Source organism: Polypterus senegalus, chromosome 11, assembly GCF_016835505.1.
Source record: "Polypterus senegalus isolate Bchr_013 chromosome 11, ASM1683550v1, whole genome shotgun sequence".
Classification (NCBI taxonomy): domain Eukaryota; kingdom Metazoa; phylum Chordata; class Cladistia; order Polypteriformes; family Polypteridae; genus Polypterus; species Polypterus senegalus.
In genome coordinates, this window is record NC_053164.1 from 51,839,961 (window position 1) to 51,861,933 (window position 21,973).

Consider the following 21,973-nt stretch of genomic DNA (forward strand, 5'->3'; position numbering starts at 1 on the left):
CCGCACACGTGCTTTGGAGTACCATGAATGTATGGAACTAAGATCAGCACCCTCCACGTCCTCCGGTAAAACTGAAAAGGCTAGAGGACACTCGAGTCAGACGTCACTTGTAGACGCATTTGCTAGCGGTACTGCCTACAATAAAAAAGCAAGCGGTGGTTCAAGATAACCAACAACATTACAATCCATATAGCTGACGAGTCAGTGGATAGAGATTGTTAACATTAACAGAAAGTATAGTTGGTTTACAAAAAATATTTACTCTTTGTTCTTTTTCTAAGACATGTTCAGTGCAATACAACTTTTGACAAGCACCTCTGGATATTTTACTATGTCTAAATGCCTCTTTGGATGGTTGAAAATATGTTGTCAAAATTATAGTTTTAAGTTGTTTGCAAAATTTGTTCAATAAAAAGGTTCTATATTTTGACTGCAACTGCCATGCAATGTGATTCCTTCTCTTCATTAGTGCCAACCCCTCACGCTATCACTTTATGGGGCTGTGCAAACCTGTATTAATACTTGTGTGCACATTAAAATGTTTTTTTGTACAATGTATAATCTCATGACAGTGGAGTAGGTTATTCTTTGCCAGTCCACTGAAGTAATTGCAGTGGAAAATGTGGTTAACATCCACTCATGCATAGGAAAAGAATACAATCGAATACCGTGAAATCGAGATAATTTTGAAAAATACCGTGATATAGAATTTTGGTCATACCGCCGAGAACTACTAGAATATTTGGTAACTGTGTAGATTCATTTTCTTTTATAAAATAATCGGAGTACCAAAACAACACAAAGTACTCCTGAGCTCCTGAACACACATCTCTAGTAGGAACTTGTTCTTCCTTTTAGTTTTTGTAATATTATCACTACTGTGCGCACTGCCAGCCTATCAATGAGGCTGTAAGCGGAAGAGCAGCTCACCTGCAAGCAACGCTATCAGTGCTTAAATACGATAAATCCGCAGAGCTTCCTGCCCTTGGCAGTTGTCATATAAGATGTTGATCACTGCTTATTGTGTTACGCATATTGAGTCTTGAATCTTAGGACAAAATTTTTTTCTGCAATCACCCTACTTTGTTTTTAAAAAAGATTTTTAAATGAAAACATTCTGTGCCAACATTATAGTTCTCACATAATTTTCAAAAGTATCTCCATCCACACTGAAATGATTGAAAATGCATATAGTGTAAATGTTTGCCCAGACTGGGCATGTGCTCAATGCTGGAAGCATTCTGGAAGCAATGGCAACACTGCTGTCCACGGGGCTTATCATAAAACTTGGCCAGTAAATTCTTTGCATTCTGCACACAAAGTGCAACTTACATGCATACAGGTAAGCAACACAACAGGTGCTGCTGAAAGCAGCTCTTCTATCTCTGCAGTTTTGGTATTTGTTTTTTTTCTGTGAAGGGTGACCAATCCAGGAACAACCTTGCAATTAGCAGGATCCAATCAGGAAAGGGCTACTTAATAAGCACAAACAAATCTGAATGCCACCAGAGTCTACAATAATGGTTCTGGCTTTGCTAGATGTATATGGCGCTGGAGACGTTTTTCAAAATTCTCCATTTTTAGGGGTTAAATGTACCAGGTTAGTGTGGATGAAAGTTGAAAACCAACTGATGCCTGTGTTTTTAAGTGAAAATGTAGCAGTGTGGACATAATGCTCCTGCATTACACACCCCAGTACCTCTATAGGGTGGTCCAGATCTAATTGTGCAATTTTCATTACGCTATAACTTAAGTTTATTACATAGAAAATCACCCGAAAAATCCCAGACCATCGAGAAGTGTGCGAACTGACAACATGAAGAAGTGTCTTTGTGCCAAACTGGAATCGTCCCCGCATAAATCAGTCATCCAGACGATGTGGATCTGCATAATTAGATCTGGACCACCCTGTTCTTTGTTTGCTACTTAACTATAGGGTCACTGTTGCTTCCAAGACTGTGTTATAAAAGGCACTAGTGTTGGAAAACTCATCCACCTTAATAAAAGGATAAGAGTCTGCGTCTGTCTGTCCGGTTGCTGTATCTCTGTCATTCCAAAAGATGGCACATCACAAACATTTTTAGTAATGGAATAAATTGCACCTGACATTCCAGCAGGTGGCACATACCAAATGGCGTACAACTGAAACCTGTGCATTGCAAACGTTAACACTGAGGTCTACATTGATTGCTTAGATTTCAGCACAGCTAGTCCCCCTTAATAAAGTGACGTGTCTGTCCAGTTGCTATGTCTCTATCCTTTCACTAGATGGCACATCACAAACATTAACTTTGCCTTTATGAATCCCATACCAAATGTTATAACAAAACGCATGCATTGTATGGTGTACTGCAAAGGTTAATTCTAAGGTCAGCGTTGATTACTTGGATTTCAACCCCTCTGAGATGGGTAGCACAGTTAGTTGTATTTAGAAGTTATTACAACGCCATGAGGAGAACTGGTGAGGGGGTGTTCCACCGACTTTGTTAGAATAGTTGATTCAGTTTAATTTATAGCTTGTCAAAGTGAATGTTGATGCTATATTGTAACTTTGTTTTGTACAGTTTTCATGTTCTGTTTGGCTAAACAGGTTTTTTTTATATAAATAAAAGTTTTTATTTACATCCCTATTAAACTCTTACTGGCTTCTGCTTATCTGTACTTTTGCTATTTACAAGTTGAGAAAATAGGGTGCAAAAGACAACTAAAATTACACTTGTGCCAGTTGTGTTTATGCCGTTTTGTATGAAATACATCACTCGGTTTTTCTGAACCTCCTTTTCCTGGCACCTTTTCAGGTTGCAGTTGTTTACCTCGGCTGCTTCGGATATTAAGGTAGGAACCTGTCCTGGATTGAGTGAGAGTCCATCTCAAACACAAACACGACTCCCCACGCTATTTTTTGTGAATTACAAACACATTCAGCTGAGAGGGACATTACATACAGAAGAAAAAGGGATTTAACATCTGTTGTATGTTACGTTTTGCTTAAATTCATATTGAATGGAAATTATTTCTTTTTGTTCTTACCAGCAGAGGCATGAACACTGCACAGGTTTCCTTGAAGTTATAACTTTATAAAAAGAGTTAAAAGATAATTTGGTGCTAATCAACAATTTTCATATATAATTCTTTTACAAGTGAGAAGTTAGCAGGCTCTTAACCTTTCCGATTCCGTGCAGTCACATTAATTCTAGAAGCAAAAGCATGTAGGATTATTAGATAAACATAGGCTTGGAAATTGCCACGTTATGAAATGTTAAACCACTGTTATAAACTGCTGTTTATATATATTTTTTAAAATATTTTATTGCCCCACACACACTGTTAATACGTATAAATATGTTTAAGATGTGTCTTAATGATGCATTGATATGGTTTACTTGTTTTGGCGTTTCCATATTTTTCAAGAACTGTACTCTCCTGTTTGATGCAGCAGGCCTTGTACTTGGAGATGATGGTGGCCTGCTTTTGACATTTGCATCTGCATTTCTCAGCCTTGCTTTGGTGTGCTGCTAGTTTTGTTGTTACACTGCAGCAAATTTTTAGTTGTTTTTAATTTTTCAGATGCTTGCTGGATAAGCAGTGTGCCTTTTTTCATCAATAGAGTTTATGCTGTGTTCTGGATTTCTAAATATTTACATCACATTACCAGTAGATGTTAAAGCTGCTTTTTGTGTTTATAACGAGATGATGTGAAATCCGAGCCCCAGTCGACTTGCACAGGAATGCTTCCTCTCCAAACCTTACCTGGATGTTGAATTGACAGTATGCTGTCCACCTTTAATAGAAAAGGCCACACAGATTTGCAGCTCTAATAGATGAACCGGAGACACTTTTTTATCTGAAAGATCTGTTAGTGTTCTTCTATTTGATTACCTTGCATCTCAAAACGTTAAAAAAGCCCCATATTTTTCTTTTTACCTGAAAATGCCCTTTTTGATTGTACGCCTGTGCACTTTAATGCATCCTTCCACTCTCGGGTGAATTTCAGAAATATATTTATTTCAGTACACGATTGTAGGAGCACAGGGTACAAGTGAGGGGCTAACCCTGCGCAGTGGGGAGAAGCCAGTCCTTCACAGAACATGTCCACTGAGACACGCCTTGTCTGTCTGATTTGCGTTCTTTTGCCATACTGGAGTAAAGCAATAAAACCTACATGTTGTGCAAACCTGGGCTACGATTTAAATTCAGGAAATCTTTTAAACAAAGTGGTGCTAAGCCATTGTACCTCCATTCTATCTTGAGGCAGATTTGCTGGATTAAAAAATGCACTTTGGCAAGAATATGATGCTAAATAATCATCCGTTGATACTCTCCATTGAACATTCAGAGGTCCATTTACCTTGAAAGCTCTTAGATGGCAGTCTACACTTAAGTTCTGGAGGATCAGCTTGTCTTTTTTTTTATTATACATAGATGTGTTTAGGCCTTTTGTGAGACATTGTAGCTTTAAAATTGGATTGCATCACTTCTCTCATTGCCTTCAGTCCAGCTACGTTCGTTTTCCATGTTATGTTATAGCAACACAAATCAACTCTGAATCGTTACAGAATGTTTTGGTAATTAATATGAAGTGATTTGTCTTGGAACTTGTCATTCTAAATACCGTACTGACCTGGACAAGCACACAATTTTATGAATTTGAGACTGTGAGAATCCACAGGCTTATAGCTTACAGTGTTGTGCCTGAACTGTTTCCTCACTTTTATTTGTAGGTAAAGTAAACTGATGTAATTCTGTTCCTTGTGGGGCAATTCATAAATCGTGGTTAGAAAACAGCTGTTCTCTTTGGATTCATTTGGCTACCCTTTTGAAATAATCAAGCCTTTTGTTCTTGAAGGGAAACTTCACATTTCTGCCTGACGGTGAAAGAAAAACAGACAAGATTATACAAGCCCTCCCACATGCTTCTCTGTTCTTTCAGACTTAATGGAAATGTCTGTAAGGGGTTAGAATGTACTGAACAGAAACATTTTGTTCAGGGATTTTTTTTTTTTTCCCTTCAGTGTTAAGGGTGATATGTAGAGGGAACTTTGACTTTTCTTTTTTGTTAAGATGAAACAGTAGAAAAGTATTGAGTGACATGCCCTGGGCTTCAAAAAGAGTTTGGTAGAGTTTAGCTTCTCCACCGAACATGCACGTTCATGTTCGGATATTTTGGACCCTGAAAAGAAGTCCAGTGAGGCTGGTGATAATTGTTGTTATTGATTTTGTTGATGTATTTTTAATGTTGCAATATTTTACAATGCTATTTTGTCCGCATATAAACACTGTGGGTGGTATGCAGTGCACATTGGAGATTTTTTTTTCCCTAGTTATCGTAAGGGGATGTTAATTTGAAAAACCAATGCATTTAATACTAAGTTAAAAAAATAATTCTCTTCCATATGTTGCTTGAATGTTTGTTTGCAGTGTAATTCTGAAGGCTAATACAAATGTATTAAGAACAATCTGAACACTGTATTCGTAATAGTGGTGTTGCCTCATGTACACAGTACAGTGAAATTCAAACTTTCAGGTCTGAACAGCATGCAATAAGTCGCCACACTCCAGTGCCACGATAAACAAGAATGTATGAATTTCTCACGGTTGACTAATGCCAGCTCTGTATTTATTACACCACACACCTGCCATAGTATGGCATGTGAGGTGAACACTCTTGTGTGTCAATTTCAGAATTAATTCTTCAGAAAACCAAATGTTTACAAAACTGTTAAACCAATACAATGTCAAAGGAACCTGAGTCAAGTGTTTTCAAATACCATTCTTTTCAAAATCTGCACAATAGTCACCTAGTAATCTGTGTCTCACTCGCTCTCAGTTTTAATGCTTTGGAGTTTGATCCCACACGGCTAAAACATGGAAAAAGGCATAAACCTCAACTATACAACACAAACATTGGTAGATCTTAAGTATAAGAATTTCCTTGGAGTTTTGTGTGAAGAGAGTTTCTATTGAATAATGTAAGTTTCCTAGAACATTCTTGGAGGCATCTACCCCAGAGCTGGAAGTGTCCAACAGTTTTCAGGACTTTGTAGATCTGGATGGTGATTCTGATCACTGAGATGGTAGACAGAGAAGTGGAGCCTCAACAGGTCACCACAAAACCTGTCCTCCAAGAGCCCTAAATGTAGTTATATTTGAAGGCTCTGTTATTGGAGGGATGTTTAGCACCATAGAGTTGGATAGGTCTTGATGACGTTGTCCTTGCTGGTAAGGGTTGGCTGCTGAGGAACAATACTGACAGGGTGGTCTTCTCAAAAGTTCTGCCGGTGCCGTATTCTGGGTAAAATTGTAAAAATGAGAAGGTAGAATTGGCTGAAATATTGGCTTAGGATAGAGGAACATAGGTTTGAAGGACATTGGGGAAAATCTGGCAGGTTGCCTATGAACTGAAGGTGCATCAGTGTACTGAGGATGCATTCGAGTAGATTCTGTAAACTGTGCAATTGAGGAAGGAGTTTAGGACAGTACATGTTTATAACTAAAGGAACGGACAGTAATCTTACTAGAAGTATAGATGATATCTTTGAAATTTACTAGTATATTGATAATATTTCTAAATAAAATGAGTAATTGAAAATTTGTTTTTCAAGTGTCAAGAATAAAACAAATGAATTTAAATTATATGCATCTGCACATATTATAGCAGTAGCAGAATCCTGTCTGAATTTGAATGATGGCCATGTGTATAACCTAGTTAAAAATTATTTAGGAAAGGCCAGCAGAAAGGAGAGACGTTTATGGAAATGATTGATTATATATGTGTTTGCTTCAAATGGGTGATGAGTCTCATCTTGGTGTGGATATCCTGGTTCAAGTAGTACTAGGGTGTTGTACCATGTTGGCCATTATGGATGTAGTGAGAAGTCGAGCAATGTGACACCTTTTATTGTCTAACTAAAAAGATTACAATATGCAAGCTTTCAAGGCAACTCGGGCCCCTTCAGGCAAGATGATTCACGCTGGCAGTGATGAAAACAGGCAACATACAAGATACAAGTAGCAAATATATTAGTCTTAATTACAAATAGACGAGTCTGAGTTGGTGGACCAAAAGCTTAAAAGTTAGAGTCGAACATTTTGTGTACCAACACTGCATAAAACTGTTAAATTAATTTTAGAAAAGTGAGTTTTGAGTAGGTGTGGAAAATTCTAAAACGGACCGAATCTCAGCAAAGTATGAAGATGATCAAGGAACAGTGGAGCAGGCCTCAAAGCATTCCACACAAAGCACTGGAAAGATTCATTCCAAATTTTAGAAGCATTACGAAATTAAAGGAAGCTTTGCAGTGGATCAATAAAGAATTAAAAAAAAAAAAAAAATAGTGGGGGAAAAAAAAACCCAGTTTTGTATAAAGCAGACAACAGTTATTAAAAAAGAATAATGGGAATGCCAAAAGGCAGTTGTGGACAAATACTGCAAAACATACAAAAGCTGTCCCAGAGGCCTCCTTCTTGCGTTTTACTAATGAAAGAACATTCAAGTTAGTGGTGAAGTATATTCGGGATGGTATAAGTGAACTTAAAATATACAAATTATAAAAACGCATTGTGCCCTAAATTTACATTTTTGTGAAGAAGCTGATAACCTCCCTGAACCTTCCTGAGAATGTTAAGGAGGTCCGGAGTGATTTGTCAATTCTGTTTGGATTAAAAGGCCAAAATCAAACAAATCACCAGGACCAGATAACATTAACCTAGGAGTGCTTAAATAGGTTAATGAGTACAAGTCTGAACTCTAGACTCACTGAACAAGGTGGAAATTCCCAGTTTGGAAGATGACGGAGGTCACCCCATTACATACATAGGTGATCTGGGCTGATCCAAGTCATTTAGGCCAGTAAATTAAACATGCACCACTGGTAAATGAATGGAAGCAATTAATAAAGTAAAGAGACATGCTACAAGAGGTGCATTGGTGAACTGTCTGTATGGATTAGCGAGAGTATTGGGTGTCAGTAACATGTTGGAATTCTAGAAGGAAGCAGTATGTTGCTCGATCAGAGAGGTGCATATGGTATTATTTATCTTGAACTTTCAGAAAGCATGTGGTAAGGTCATACACGAAAGCTTAGTGGTCAAACTGAATGAAGTGGGAATTCAGGACGCAACATGTAAAATTGTGCAAAACTGGCAAAGTGTTAAGATACAAGGACACACTTTTTTTTTTTTTTAAAGTGATGCCCTCATGGGATCAGTCTTGGAGCAGCAGCTTTTTCTAACATGTTAATGATCTTGATGAAAATAAAATGCCTGTTGTCGACCATTTCACCAAGTTTAGTGTCAGCCAAATTGTTACGGGGTGCACTTGGGCAGAGGACAGACTTGTGGCAGATGAAATGTAAAGTAACTCATCAAGTAAAAAGTTAGACCTTATTACACAGTGGTGGTGGGGTGGGAGTGTTGGATTTTGAAAGTAAACCTTATGAGATGGATGCAGGAGTCACAGTGGACATCCAGGCATAGCACAGAAGTCCTTCAGAAGGTAAACAGAAGTTAAGTTTATTTAATGCACTGCTGAGGCCTCACCTGAACTACTGTATTCAGTTTTGGTGTCCATATTACAACCAAAGACATAGCAGTAGTAGAGAAAGTCTAGACCAGTGGCTGGACTGATTCGAATAGTGTGGAGTGAGAGCTGTGAGGAAGGACTGAAGAAATTTAACTTGTTTTGTTTTAAACCAATGGAGAGTAAGAGTTTTTGAAGTGTTAAAAATTATAGAGTTAATTAAAAATATTAGATCATGTCTAATACTTAAGTGAGTCCTTCAATAAGGACATGAGTGAAAACTGATTAAGGGGAAATTTGACATCATCTTTAGGACGTTTTTCATCACAAAGAGGATCACAAATTCAGGGAAACGTTACCAAGCTACAGTATGTGGTACTTGGTTGTACTTTAGAGATCTTCAAAGCTCAACTTAATGTTGTTTTACAAGAGAGTGGCGAGTAGAGATTGATGACTTATGACAATGATGGACTGAATGGCCTGCTGTTGTCGTGATTGCTCCGACGTTCTTGCCTTTACTTTATCAAGAGACACGAGTGAAATCAATATTAACGGCCCTATCCCTAATGCTTCATAACAATGACAGAACACTGTTATTAGGTTATTGTTTGGAACATAGTGTGCAAAGAAATGCCACATACTCATAATGAAACAAATGAGGATCCTGTTAGCTTGCACTGTACCCTGTTGTAACAAATGAGGTTTTGTGTGCATAGCCTGGCTGAAGTGCTGGTCAGCTTTTAACTAAGGATCAGAAGTGATGCTGTAATGCGCTCTGCTAATTCCATGCTTGGGCAATGCGGACTGTGATTTAAAGGTAGTGAAAAGTCAAATCAATTTGATTTGTTGTGATCAATTGTCAACAGAAGGAGATCTAAGGTAAATCTGAATCTGAGCAAATGCAGGAGTGTCCGTGTTTTACAAGAACCAAAACTGAAAAGCTTTTAGGTGTCGTTTAGGGCATTATTTACAAGAAAACGCAGTGTGACTTTACATTTGAAACATACTTTCTTGTTGACTTCCATTGTGTCTTGATATTTTTTTTTTTTAATAAGTGTTTGTTAGTGTGTCTTTATGGTGAAGTGTGAAACTCGCTAAATTAACATTGTACCATTTTTGGTGTGTGCCCATTGCTGCCCAGACATTACCCTCCCCTTGGTTTCTCTATCCACTGTCGTTCATTTGTACACACAGTGTCATTTTTCCGTTTTTTGTTTGATTGGAATTTTTTTACTTTAAAACATTTAAACAGCATAAGCTCCTTTTATACAGACTGCCTTGCCTCATTTTTTTTTTCTTATTCTTGCTTTCTCAGAGTTCACCACAGGACCTCACTTGGCGCTCGCTTGGCCTCTCCGGGATCAGCAATGGTGAGTGTACAATAACCCCCACACATTTTGGCCTTTTATTGGTTTGGCAGGCAGGGTGTGAGAGATGCTGCTGACTCAGATAATTGAAGGGAGCGGACATTTTTGTTTTCGTTTCCATTGCTCCATGAAGAGCAATTTCTTTACTGTTGACGTGCATCAGATTGAAACGTTACTCTTCAAATTTAGATGCTTAAATTTGCTAAGCGAATGAATTTTTACAGTTGCTTGATATTCGGCTACAGAGAGGCTGTGCTGATAAGTGATCCTCGGGATTGCTGACAGCATGGCCATTTGATTCAGGCATATTCCCTTACTGCATTATTTTTTTTTTTTTAAGTGCTTAACTGCTAATCCAGATATATGATTATATGTGCTCAGATGTTGTGGAAAAACTATGTGGTCATTGTTTGTGTCTGTAATCATTGCTTTAGTGCTGCCTTTTCCTTGTTTATATCTTCCTCCTTACTTGGCCTAACGTCACACTTTCAAGGCTAAACAAGTCTGCGCCTAGTGGAGCATATGGTAATGTGTGGCCCTTGTTCGGCTGTCTTAAGGTAAATGACATGGAGACTGTTTTGACTGTTCTCACTTGTGTTCCTAACTAGCTGCTCTTGTTATTTTTTTCACTGTTCCTGTCAATGCTCTGTTTTGCATGTTAAACACCGTCTGTGCGGCTCCTGTGTTTTCATTGTCAGGCTCCACTGAGCACACCAAGTGGCTTCCAACAAAGCCTACCAGCAGCAAGGATGAGATGGCTAGGGGTAGCGGCATCATTCCAGGTAGGCTGTTAACAATTTACAAATTACCTTCTTCTCAGCTCTTGTTTGATTATGAATTTCATATTTTCTTTACTACTTAAAGTAATAGATGACAATTCAGCTGCAAATGCTTGCTATAGAAAAACTTTGAAAAACAGTAAACACTCATGATGACATTTGCAAATTAGAACACCAGCAAAATTGTTAATGACATTTCAATTATTGCAGGTTTCCTTGTAAATACTCCTGTAGCAGCAACTGTGTTTATACAGCGTGCTCGAGTGGGGAATGACAAGCTGCGTTGGGGCACAACCCTGGTCATCCTTGTTGAATTCCCCAAAGGCTTTTCTTAACATCAAAATAAACAGGCATTGTACGGTGCAGATATAAACGGACGAAAAGTAGATCACCTCTCGAGGCTTAGGAGGTCCGTCCTGTGGGGTGCTCAGATCATAGAGTGACACTTCCTTCTGGTAGCCTCTGAACTTGCAGGTGGTGGACCGGGAAGGCGGAGTCACCTGCCCTCACTGAGCGTGTTCTCGCCACGGTGGAGGGAAGGGACGAGCAGATTAGCACCAGCGCCCCCTCTCGTCCCGGGGTGGAATTGTCGGTGAGCCTGAATGGTGACCATCTGAAATACATGTGACAACTCTGTCAGAATGGTATAAGTGTACACTGGCATAGGTGTCTTCTATCCTTCAAGATATTTATGCCAGCTGTTTTCTAAAATTGTGTTGCACATTTTTTGAAGGTTGTAATGTCATGCCTTTTACCTTTACAGATCACACAACAAAAGTGTCCGGTGCTGAGGCTTGATTTGTAGCACTGGCTTTACCGTATTAACAACTTTAATACACCCCAGTCCCCAAGCATGAAAATGAAGTTGTATCCCCTTATTGTAATGTTCAATAGAAATGTAAGAATATACTGCTGAACAAGTATGTACAGTCATGGCCAAAGGTTTTGAGAGTGACGCAAGTATTGGTTTTCACAAAGTTTGCTGATTCAGCGTTTTTAGATTTTTTTTGTCAGATGTTTCTATGGTATACTGAAGTATAATTACAAACATTTCATGACTTTCAAAGGCTTTTATTGACAATTACATTAAGTTTATGCAAAGAGTCAATATTTGTAGTGTTGGCCCTTCTCACCCATGCATGTGTTACCATGTCTACTGTTTGACGTCTTACCGTTGTCGTCTACTTCTGAAAATGTACTGGGTCCTAGCATCATCGGAGTTGGTGTGCCCCATTTCTAATAACGATCAGATGTGTGCATGGAGGGGACTTGGCTTAATGTGTAATCTTGACAGCATTCTCAGATAGGCGCATCACAAACACTGTGGGGTTATTTTGAGGGGCTTTAAGACCTTACCACAAGTTGCCTAAATATTTTGTCTACTTGATAATCTGTTCCATCAAATAGTCACTTATGTATTTCATTATTAAAAATGGTTCAAGTGTATATAATATGATTTGTTTAGGCTCCTATTCTCTTTATACTGTATGTCATAGGCTGACTCCAGCATCTATAATTGAGCTTCTGAAGCTACGCCATGATCCCACTTTTAGCTGCATAATTATGACTGTAGCTTCCTGCTGCTGCATGGGCACGGATAAAAACGCTCATTCTTACCTGTAGGTGCTTCATTACGTATAGTTTCCCCATATGTCTCTCTTAGAAGCTTCAGTTCTTTCTAAACCTGTCTTCCAAACTTCTGTACTCTCTCCAGATAAAATAAAAACGGTGTTTATGTCTTAGTTCAGAGGTGGACAGTGTCGGTCCTGGAGGACATTTTTGTTCCAACCCAGTTTCTTAATCAGAAGTCAGTTATTGCTGATGAAGCACTTGCTGCTCAAGTGACATTTTGTTGCTTCATTTTAGTGGTCTCACTTGTTAAGGTTCACCACACTTAAACAGCTACATTCACTGTTTTTAATGGCTTCTTATTAGCAATAAGATGCAAATGACAAAGGAGCCAACAGTTCTCCATCTAACATGTTTTCATTAACACCGTAGTGGATTCATTATGCACTGTTTGAATTAATAAAACATTTAAGAGAAAAATATGACAGTCTGAAAATGATCCGTTTTAGGCTTCAAATCATTTGGAAGTTGTATTTGGAAAGGGAAAAAAATCTATGATATAAGAACCTAAGTGCAGACTAACAAGCCATAAAATGAAATAAGGTCTGAAACCGGCAAGGATTGATTTCTAGTTTAGCAGTTTGGTTGGAATGAAAACCTGCAGCCACTGTGGCCCTCCAGGACAGACATTACCCACCCCTGCCTTAGTTTGTGGACCTGGAGAAAGCATATGACAAGGTGCCTCGAGAGGAGCTGTGGTATTGTATGAGGAAGTCGGGTGTGGCAGAGAAGTATGTAAGAGTTGTACAGAATATGTACGAGGGAAATGTGACAGTGGTGAGGTCTGCGGTAGGAGCGACGGATGCATTCAACATGGAGGTGGGATTACATCAGGGATCAGCTCTGAGCCCTTTCTTATTTGCAATGGTGATGGACAGGTTAACAGACGAGATTAGACAGGAGTCCCCGTGGACTATGATGTTTGCTGATGACATTGTGATCTGTAGCAATAGTAGGGAGCAGGTTGAGGAGACCCTGGAGAGTTGGAGATATGCTCTAGAGAGGAGAGGAATGAAAGTCAGTAGGAACAAAACAGAATACATGTGTGTAAATGAGAGGGAGGTCAGTGGAATAGTGAGGATGCAAGGAGTAGAGTTGGCGAAGGTGGGTGAGTTTAAATACTTGGCATCAACAGTACAGAGTAATGAGGATTGTGGAAGAGAGGTGAAGAAGAGAGTGCAGGAAGGGTTGAATGGGTGGAGAAGAGTGTCAGGAGTGATTTGTGACAGACGGGTATCAGCAAGAGTGAAAGGGAAGGTCTACAGGACAGTAGTGAGACCAGCTATGTTTTATGGTTTGGAGACGGTGGCACTGACCAGAAAGCAGGAGACAGAGCTGGGGGTGGCAGAGTTAAAGATGTTAAGATTTGCATTGGGTGTGACAAGGATGGACAGGATTAGAAATGAGTACATTAGAGGGTCAGCTCAGGTTGGATGGTTGGGAGACAAAGTCAGAGAGGCGAGATTGCGTTGGTTTGGACATGTGCAGAGGAGAGATGCTGAGTATATTGGGAGAAGGATGTTAAGGATAGAGCTGCCAGGGAAGAAGGCCTAAGAGGAGGTTTATGCATGTAGCAAGAGAGGACATGCGGGTGATGGGTGTGACAAAGCAAAATGTAGAGGACAGGAAGATATGGAAAAAGATCATCTGCTGTGGCACCCTCTATCGGGAGCAGCTTAAAGAAGAAGATGAATGCACCTCGCTTATCTAAATATTTTTAAAGTCTACTGGTGTCCAAATATGTCTTTCTCCCTTCAGTTCTCCTGGATATCTCCAGCTCACTCTGAACCTTTGCCGATGTTTCTTCCTCCAGTCCTGTTGTCTTTGTGTCTGTCAGATGTCTGTTTCTGTCCGGTTGTCTGCTATTCTCAGTTTTCTGTGAATTTTGCGTTCATTTGATCTTGACCCCAGTATAGGTGTGTACGTTTTTGGGGCATAAATAAAAAAAAAAAAAAAAAAAGTCTTTGTATTCTAATGGAAGATCTGTGTAGGAAGGATATATACACACATTTACAGTTAAGCTAAGAGAACATTAATTGTATGGTCAAATTCTAAAGACATTAATTGTTCATTTTATAATCCTTTTATGTTGCAAAGTCTTCAATATTTAACTATAATAGAAGACATCTGACTGAAAGTTAAAATTGCTTTCTGCTGTCCTCTTTGATTCTGAAATACTGTATCAAAACTCTAACAGAACGGTGTCGCTGCTGCTCACGGTTTGTCTTGGAGTGTACCTCACTATGGTTCAGCCCTCATTAGTGTTCAGGGAGACCTGCACCCCCTTGCGCACTTTTTAATGTACCAGTTGGATCCAGTTGAGGGGATTTGGGGTTGAGACCATGCTTGTGGCATTGCATACATGTGGGGACCAAGCCAGGCCCAAGTAAACAAGAACCCCCCACCTTGCAGATATTGGTGCAGCGGAGTCGTTCTTTTTGAGTTATCGTATCAGTCAGACGTTTTTCTCACGTTGCAGTTTCCTTTGTGCAAGCACCGACTCGTTTTTCCAAAATATTTGAAAAATGTCTTCTATGGCTGAAGTCAGACATTGCCCCCTAGTGGCCTTGTTGCTGTATTACATCTTTACACATAGGATAATAATGACAGTGAGAATTCTTGCTGTATTTAGTAGAAGTGCCAAGTGTGGCAGTTTGCAGTGTTACAGAAAAAACAAGTGAGTTGTCCTTTCTGGTTTCTTGTGTCATTCCCTTGATGTAAACTTGCCCAGTAACCACATATATGCAGTGCAGGTTTTTTATTCCTTGTACACTTGGGATTTTTTTCTGTCTGAGCCTGAACAAACACTTTGTGGTGTGTGTCTGTCTGTCTGTCTGAGCCTGATGCAAGGTCACTCAGCTCCACACCCTGTGACCTCCGAGCCACTCACACCCAGCAAAACCTTCCAGTTTCTCCGAGATGATTGCAGCTGCGTTAGAGAGATTCCCAAGATAAATGGACCTTTTTAATGTAAGCTTCTCCCCTTGGGACCCCTATGAGGTCTGCCTTTGCTCCCCGGCAGCCAGGTGAAGTTCTACTGGGTGGTTCTTATTAAGGACGCTGGTCGTTTTAATGCTGAGATAGGAGAGTCCAGCAGTGGGCTTAATGTGGTTTTTGCCTTGGCAGTTGAGTTTGTGGCTAATGGTTTGTGTTTTTAGACAGAACTTACAGTGGAGGAGATGTCAGCACTGTGGGACCTTGACGTGTGTCTGGTGCTGTGTGTTCTGCTGATAGGGAGTCTGGAATGTCTGAATCAGAATGTTTTGGCTCACCTCAGCCTTCACACCCACGCAGATGTTCTTCCAAGGTCCTGATGTCAACATTTACACAATTTCCTGGGAACCCTTTTTCCCTTTCTTTTGAAAGCCGAAGAAGTCATAATTTTAATATGATGAGCAGTTTATGAATAATATTTCACTCTCTGCTAAGCTAGGTGTCTTTTTCTGTTGTTATCATAGCAATTTTCATACAATCCAAATGAATGGCCTTTATTTATCAAAGTTTATAATGTCGCCATGGATTTAATTAAATCAGCTTTTTAATTTATTTTTTAACCACCTTACTATTGGGACATGGTTTTTCTAAAATATATTGTAGGTTAAGAAAAATATTCTGGCTTTAAGAAGGTGGGCTTTGTTTTAAAAGATGCCTGGTACATGAGGGGCTTTTTTGTCAAATTCTAGGTGCTGGCACATGTATGAGTAAGTGTGCACCAAGGTAGTCTGGTGCCCAGTCCAGGATTTGCACCCAGTGCTGCCATGATAGCCTGCCAAGCCCCTTAGGAAGTGAATTTGTTAACAAAAAAGCGGGGTCCAAAGTCTTGGGGTAATGCTCAATCACTGCTTAATGGCAGAGTGCGATTCCAAACTTGGAACTAGAGTTGCACAGATTGAGATCGAAGAAGCTGCTTCACATTTCTGATTTATGCCACGTCCGCTCCAATGTGTCATATGGATAATTCAGGCGGAGCCCATAAACATCAGGATTCTGTTGAAGTTCTATTGAATTTTTTTTTCCCATAATAACATAATACCCAGGATGTTGTAGATCTTTAAAAGTTATAAATTATACAAAACACAAAATCATGTACATCACACAAAAATACTTTATTAAACGTATACAGAAATACATTTATCTGCTATATAATAAAACACTTTAAGGTCTGTGTGTCCAGTCCCTCAGTCCCCCTGACTTGATTGGTCAGTTGGGATTTGATGATGCAATCGAAAGATAAAGTACGAGTGCGAGAGGCACGAAGATCAGGGTTCATACTTCACGCGTAGTGACGTGTGCACCTGTGGACGCTACTGCTGTGCAAGCGTTGTACAGTTTATACTTGCGCGCATACTTTGCGTAAATCTGGAAGATTCAACCAGCTGGCAGTGTGAGATATTGTCACGGAGAGAACAGGTTCGGCTTCGCTGTGTTGTGGATTGCCTGAAACCTCCATTAAGTTCTGAGGACACCTTACCGTAATATCTCTGAAAAGGATGTTTAATGATTAAATCCATCAATCCAGGGATCGCCCATTCCAGCAAGCATTGGGCACAAGGCAGAAACAATCCCTGGACAGGACGTCCGCTCATCGCAAGATTAATACAAACACACACTAGCGTTGTTTTAGAATCACCAAATCCCCAAACCTGCATATCTTTGGAAGGAAACAGGAGCATTTGTTGTTTAAATGAAGTTAACAATTTATCTGTAAAATGTGATATACATGCATTAAAGTATTTCATCATGAAAATGATCTCAAGTATAAATCTAAGGATTGTAAATGTGCAGAGAGCTGGAATATCATAAATTTAATGTGCTCTGCTTGCCGCTGCTGTCAGATCAGGAGGAAGCCCTGAAGCACATGGCGATTAACAACTGGGTCGGTTTTAAGATGACGTTTACGATGGTCTACTTCAATGATAAAATAAACTACAAGACTGAAGTGGACAATTTGAATTTTAAGCTGAAATTTCCACATTAATCATAAAATAGACCTTTTAACTGTGTCCCTAAGGTGTTTTTTTTTCTCCGTGGCTCAAATATGCCACCATACCTTCTGGTGGCATTTTGAAGGTCCAAAAAAAAAAAAAAGATGGCAAAGATGGTATATGAGATCTTTAAAATGCATCATGTCATTACGATGGAAGCACACACATCGATCGTGGAGGATCTGTATGGCTTTCTGTTGCATGTAGATAGTGAACAGAGACTCTGACGTCATATTCCGACTTAATCACACTGTGCCCCCCACCCCTGACGTTTTTCCTGATATTGCAACGTTAATTTCTGAGGACATGCTCAGAGGACACATCAAATGAATTCTGGGAATGCGTGGCAGCCATGATGCGTGCGTGTATGTGTTCTGAGCGTGAAGTATAAACTGCAGACACTGCCTCCCTTCAAAGGCGCCTCAGTAATCGCGAAAGAGATGGAGAAGCAGACTTTATGAGGACACGCATGAGAAGGAGCATCGGTGATGGCACTAACCATATAGTGTTGTACAGAAGCAAATGAAATGACACAACTACCAGACCTCATTAAAAAATCTTTCACAAAGTTTCTGTGCTTTCCATAATGTGCCGCACTGTTCAGGATACACTCCAAGAAAATTGTAACCGCACTTATGAAATGGCTAACCAGAAAGCTGCAGATAATGGGACTAAAGTCCTCTCGTCACATTTTTCACCTTGCGGTTCAGATTTCCAGTAGCCCAGCCATAACATCGATGTACTGGCCAGCCCATGACAAACAAGTCCGCTATAACGCAGGACAGTCTCGTGGCTCCTGAGGTGGACTTCAGCTCCACCCTAAGGACCGTCTGCATGTGCCTTTCACAGTAGTCGCAGGTTTCTTACATTTAGCTTAATATGACCAACCACTTCATATTGACTCAGAGTGGCCTGGCTGTGCGTTGACATGTCCTGCAATCGTATAAATATTCTTTTGTCATATATAAATGTCTACGCAAGGAAGTCTGTGTGTCTGTCCAGCCCGGAAGTAAGAGGTGGAGCTGGGGTGATGGCTCCACCTCCGAGGAAACAAACTCGCTTAGCTGCTAATAACACAAGCGGGGCCAGCATGTCAGCAAAACGAAACCTCAGAAGAAAAAGTCGCTTAGCCACTAACATCTGCAAAACGGTATCCCTTTTACTTTTCCTCCCGCCTCTAATACACAAGTGATGCAAGCATGTCCGCAAAGTGAATCTTCCTAGGGCAGAGACGCCCAGAGTAGTTCCCTTCAATTAGCTGACATCTCTACATTTAAAATTTCTGATGATTTCAAATGTTTCTAGAATCCCCAACTTTTTACAGCACAGGCTTACACAGCTAGTTTTTTATATTGAAATATGAGGGTTAAATTAACAATTAATATTTAAAAAGTGTAACATCCTAAGCTAATTTCTAATCTACCTTGCATTAACCGAAGGTAGCAGAAAGCTGTTAAATTTTTTTTTTTGTTCTTTGCAGCTTCTTTATAGATTAAAAGATTACAATTTTATCAACTAACCAAAGCATTACATTAGACAGAATATTTAATAACTATCACCCTTAGTCACTGTCTTTGACGTAATAATCTACCTAGTGCTACTCTTTCCACCTTCACCCTGCAGGACTGATGTATCCCAGAAGCACCTTAGAGAACTGTGTGGGGATCAGCAGCTGAGGCAGTCGGCGCAGCAGTTAGCACCAGGCAGCCACCAGTTGAAGTTGGGTTAGAGGTGTGCTTTAGTGCAATTTACTCTTATAATACATTGATTCAACATCAAAGTAAAACTTGCATACAACATCCAGAAAGTTTATTTTGGCCTGAGTAGCATCACAACAAGGCTGATATAACAGAACGTCGTAACCTAGCTGCACTATGTTTTTTAATGAGCAAAGCAAAAATATTACGAATTATTTAAATTGGTTATGGTTTTTGAAGTACTTGAAGTTGATGTTTTGTGTGATACTAGTCGTACCATGAACAATAAGTTTTATGGACTTGGGTTTATTCCACATATGTGCAGGTATTGATGAACATCTCCAATTAAAGTGTGTGTTTAACAAACCAAATTGTATATTTTACAGGAAAAAAAATCCATCCAACCAGAAGTAAAATACAGTGGACCCTTGACTTACGAACTCAATTCGTTCGAGAGGGCTGGTTGTAACTCAAGTTGGTTGTAAGTCAAGACTATTTTTCCCATAAGAAATAATGGAAATACCCATAATGTGCTCCGAACTTCCCACAGCAACACTTACAATGATAAAAAAGGGTTGTATAATGCACATAATTTACCAAAACACCAATAATATTTCTAATGTACTAACCAAAAAGTTATAAAAAGTGCCTAGCCTACCAGAAACAACAATTTCATACTGTACTCACCATTTAATTTGACATCTTTGGGTTACAGGAAGGGAGGAGGAGGAGAATGAAACGAAAGGTGGTTATTATTTAGAAGGAGCCTCCTTATGCAAATCTTTTCTTTGTAAAATTGTCGCGATGGTGGATTTCGACATGTTGTACATATTAGCGAGATCGGTCACGAACGCCACTCTCATATTTCCGAACAATTTCCTTCTTCGTTTCGATTGTGATCGCTGTTTCTCAAGTTAATAATGACAGTAGTCGAGCACTCCGTTCAAAGCTGGTCGTGTTGTAAACTGCTGTAATAATGCACTCCAAAGCAAGCCGGTGCTGACTCAGCCTGATGACATCATCATGTGCGCGACAGCCCACTAGCTAACATCCCTTAACAATCTCTTTCTTTACCTTTGTTACCGTCTCTTCCTTCCTTAGCAATTATGCGTCTTGCTTGCCATGATCTTAGTTAGTTATATATATATATATATATATATATATATATATATAGAGAGAGAAATCACTACACTGACCGAAATTCCGTCCACAAACACATGTATCTGGGCTCCGACTGCCGCTTACGAACGCTCTCGGCTGTTTGTTTACAATCGTACAAGCGGATACACGTGACCGCATTTGGGTCGCAACACAAGATGTTGGTCGTAAATCAAAACAAAAATTTTGATCATAAATCAAGTTGTTCGCATGTCAGGTCGGTCGTATGTCAAGGGTCGACTGTAGTTAGTTTTTACCACATTACAATTGTAATTGTAGCAGTCATTAAAACAAAAGGTTATGCCCTTATTGAAATAAATCAAATCTTAAATCGGAAGAAGGTGGTAATGTGACTTTTATGTTTAACTTAACATTAATGGCTTGTAATTCTTTACAAAAAGCAGTTTCTCCGCTTTGTCTCCAGATTCTCCGTTTCTTTCTTCGTCAAGTTAGGGTGAAGCTGAGCTGAAGATTCAGGCAGGGAGCACACAGTAAGATCACGCGACTTCAGCTAGCACATAAAACCAACTCGTATCGTTCTGCCAGGAAAGTGGCCTCCTGACACTGGTGCTTGTGACTGGAGGCTGCTGACAGGGTGCAGCATATCCACCTAAAGTGTTGGTTCCCAACCAGGGGTGTGGAGATGACATTTCAGGGGGTGCAACAAAGAAGGCAGCGTTGCGATTCACCAGATTTGAGCAAGGTGTGTTGTCTGACTTTATCGTGGTGTCTTGCGGTGTGCTGTCATTTATGAGTTAGTCCTCCTGCATTACGAGCAAAATTGTGATTGAACCGCATAGGTGCGCATCCTCGTGGGTTCCTTGCTGCTGGCGGAGTGAATCTGTTTTTTTTAAGAGAATGTAATTTGAACCTTGCAGTGATTCATGGTCAAGTATTGATTTCAGTGCAAGCACTGATCATGAAGCGTCACGAATTTCGCTGTCTGATTGATGTGTTTGCCAGACCGGCACTAGAGATGCTGAATTGGATGCAACACTTGCTGCTTACACTCGGCCCATCTCTCCTGCTGGCGGTCCTGGCAGTAGCGCAGCAATTTAAGCTGTGTCGCTGACTGGGCTTCAGCGCTTAGCGACGTGTCAGCACTTGTTCCTTCATGGGGATCTCAATTCCCCCAAACCCCTCAATTGCTGATCATGTGTCATTTCTTTACGCCGCTTGATGCTTTGTGGAATATCTCAACCCCTGGATCATCAATTGAGTATCTAAGATTCATGGGGGACACATTTATTGAGATTTATAAAGGTAAATTGCTCATAAATTTTATGCACAAGTTATTTATTTTTTTCTTTAATTTTTTTAGCATCCATTTTCATGGGGTGAAAGCAGTGAGTTAGTGTGGACAATGGCCAGAAGAGAGACAAATGTCTGTGTTATTTAAATGACCACCTAGGAGTGTGGACAGGTCAATGTGTTGATGTTTGAGCATTCTGAGCTCAAGTAGGAGCAAAGAACTAAAGAGCTTAGAAGATAGCTCAACTTTCTGAATACCATGAGTGACTGCATCTGCATTAACGCCCTTCTAGCCTGCCGTGTGCTCCCTGCTGCTGTGCCAACTCACTTATGGTGCTGATGACTTGCAGTTCATACTTTTTAAGCACAACAACAATTTATTTCTTGTACAGCCCAAAATCACACAAGGAATGCTGCAATGGGCTTTAACAGGACAGCCCCCCAGCTTTGACTCCCTAAGAAGACAGGAAAAATTCCCAAAACAAAGACCCTTGTAAGAGGGGAAAAAATGGAAGAAATCTTGGGAAAGGCAATTTATAGAGAGAGAGAGAGAGACCCCCTTCCAGATCAATGATCTGTTCTGCCTGCT

At 39.9% G+C, this 21,973-nt stretch overlaps 1 protein-coding gene across 1 annotated transcript in view; it reads left to right on the plus strand.

Annotated features, from left to right (window-relative positions):
- The window catches only part of sb:cb288, a 39,518-nt gene that overhangs the window by 14,935 nt on the left and 2,610 nt on the right, over nucleotides 1-21,973 (plus strand). The window contains exons 2-3 of the mRNA XM_039768617.1: nucleotides 9,834-9,888; nucleotides 10,584-10,667. Coding sequence (XP_039624551.1) covers nucleotides 9,834-9,888; nucleotides 10,584-10,667 — 139 coding nt within the window. The remainder of the gene's footprint in view (nucleotides 1-9,833; nucleotides 9,889-10,583; nucleotides 10,668-21,973) is intronic.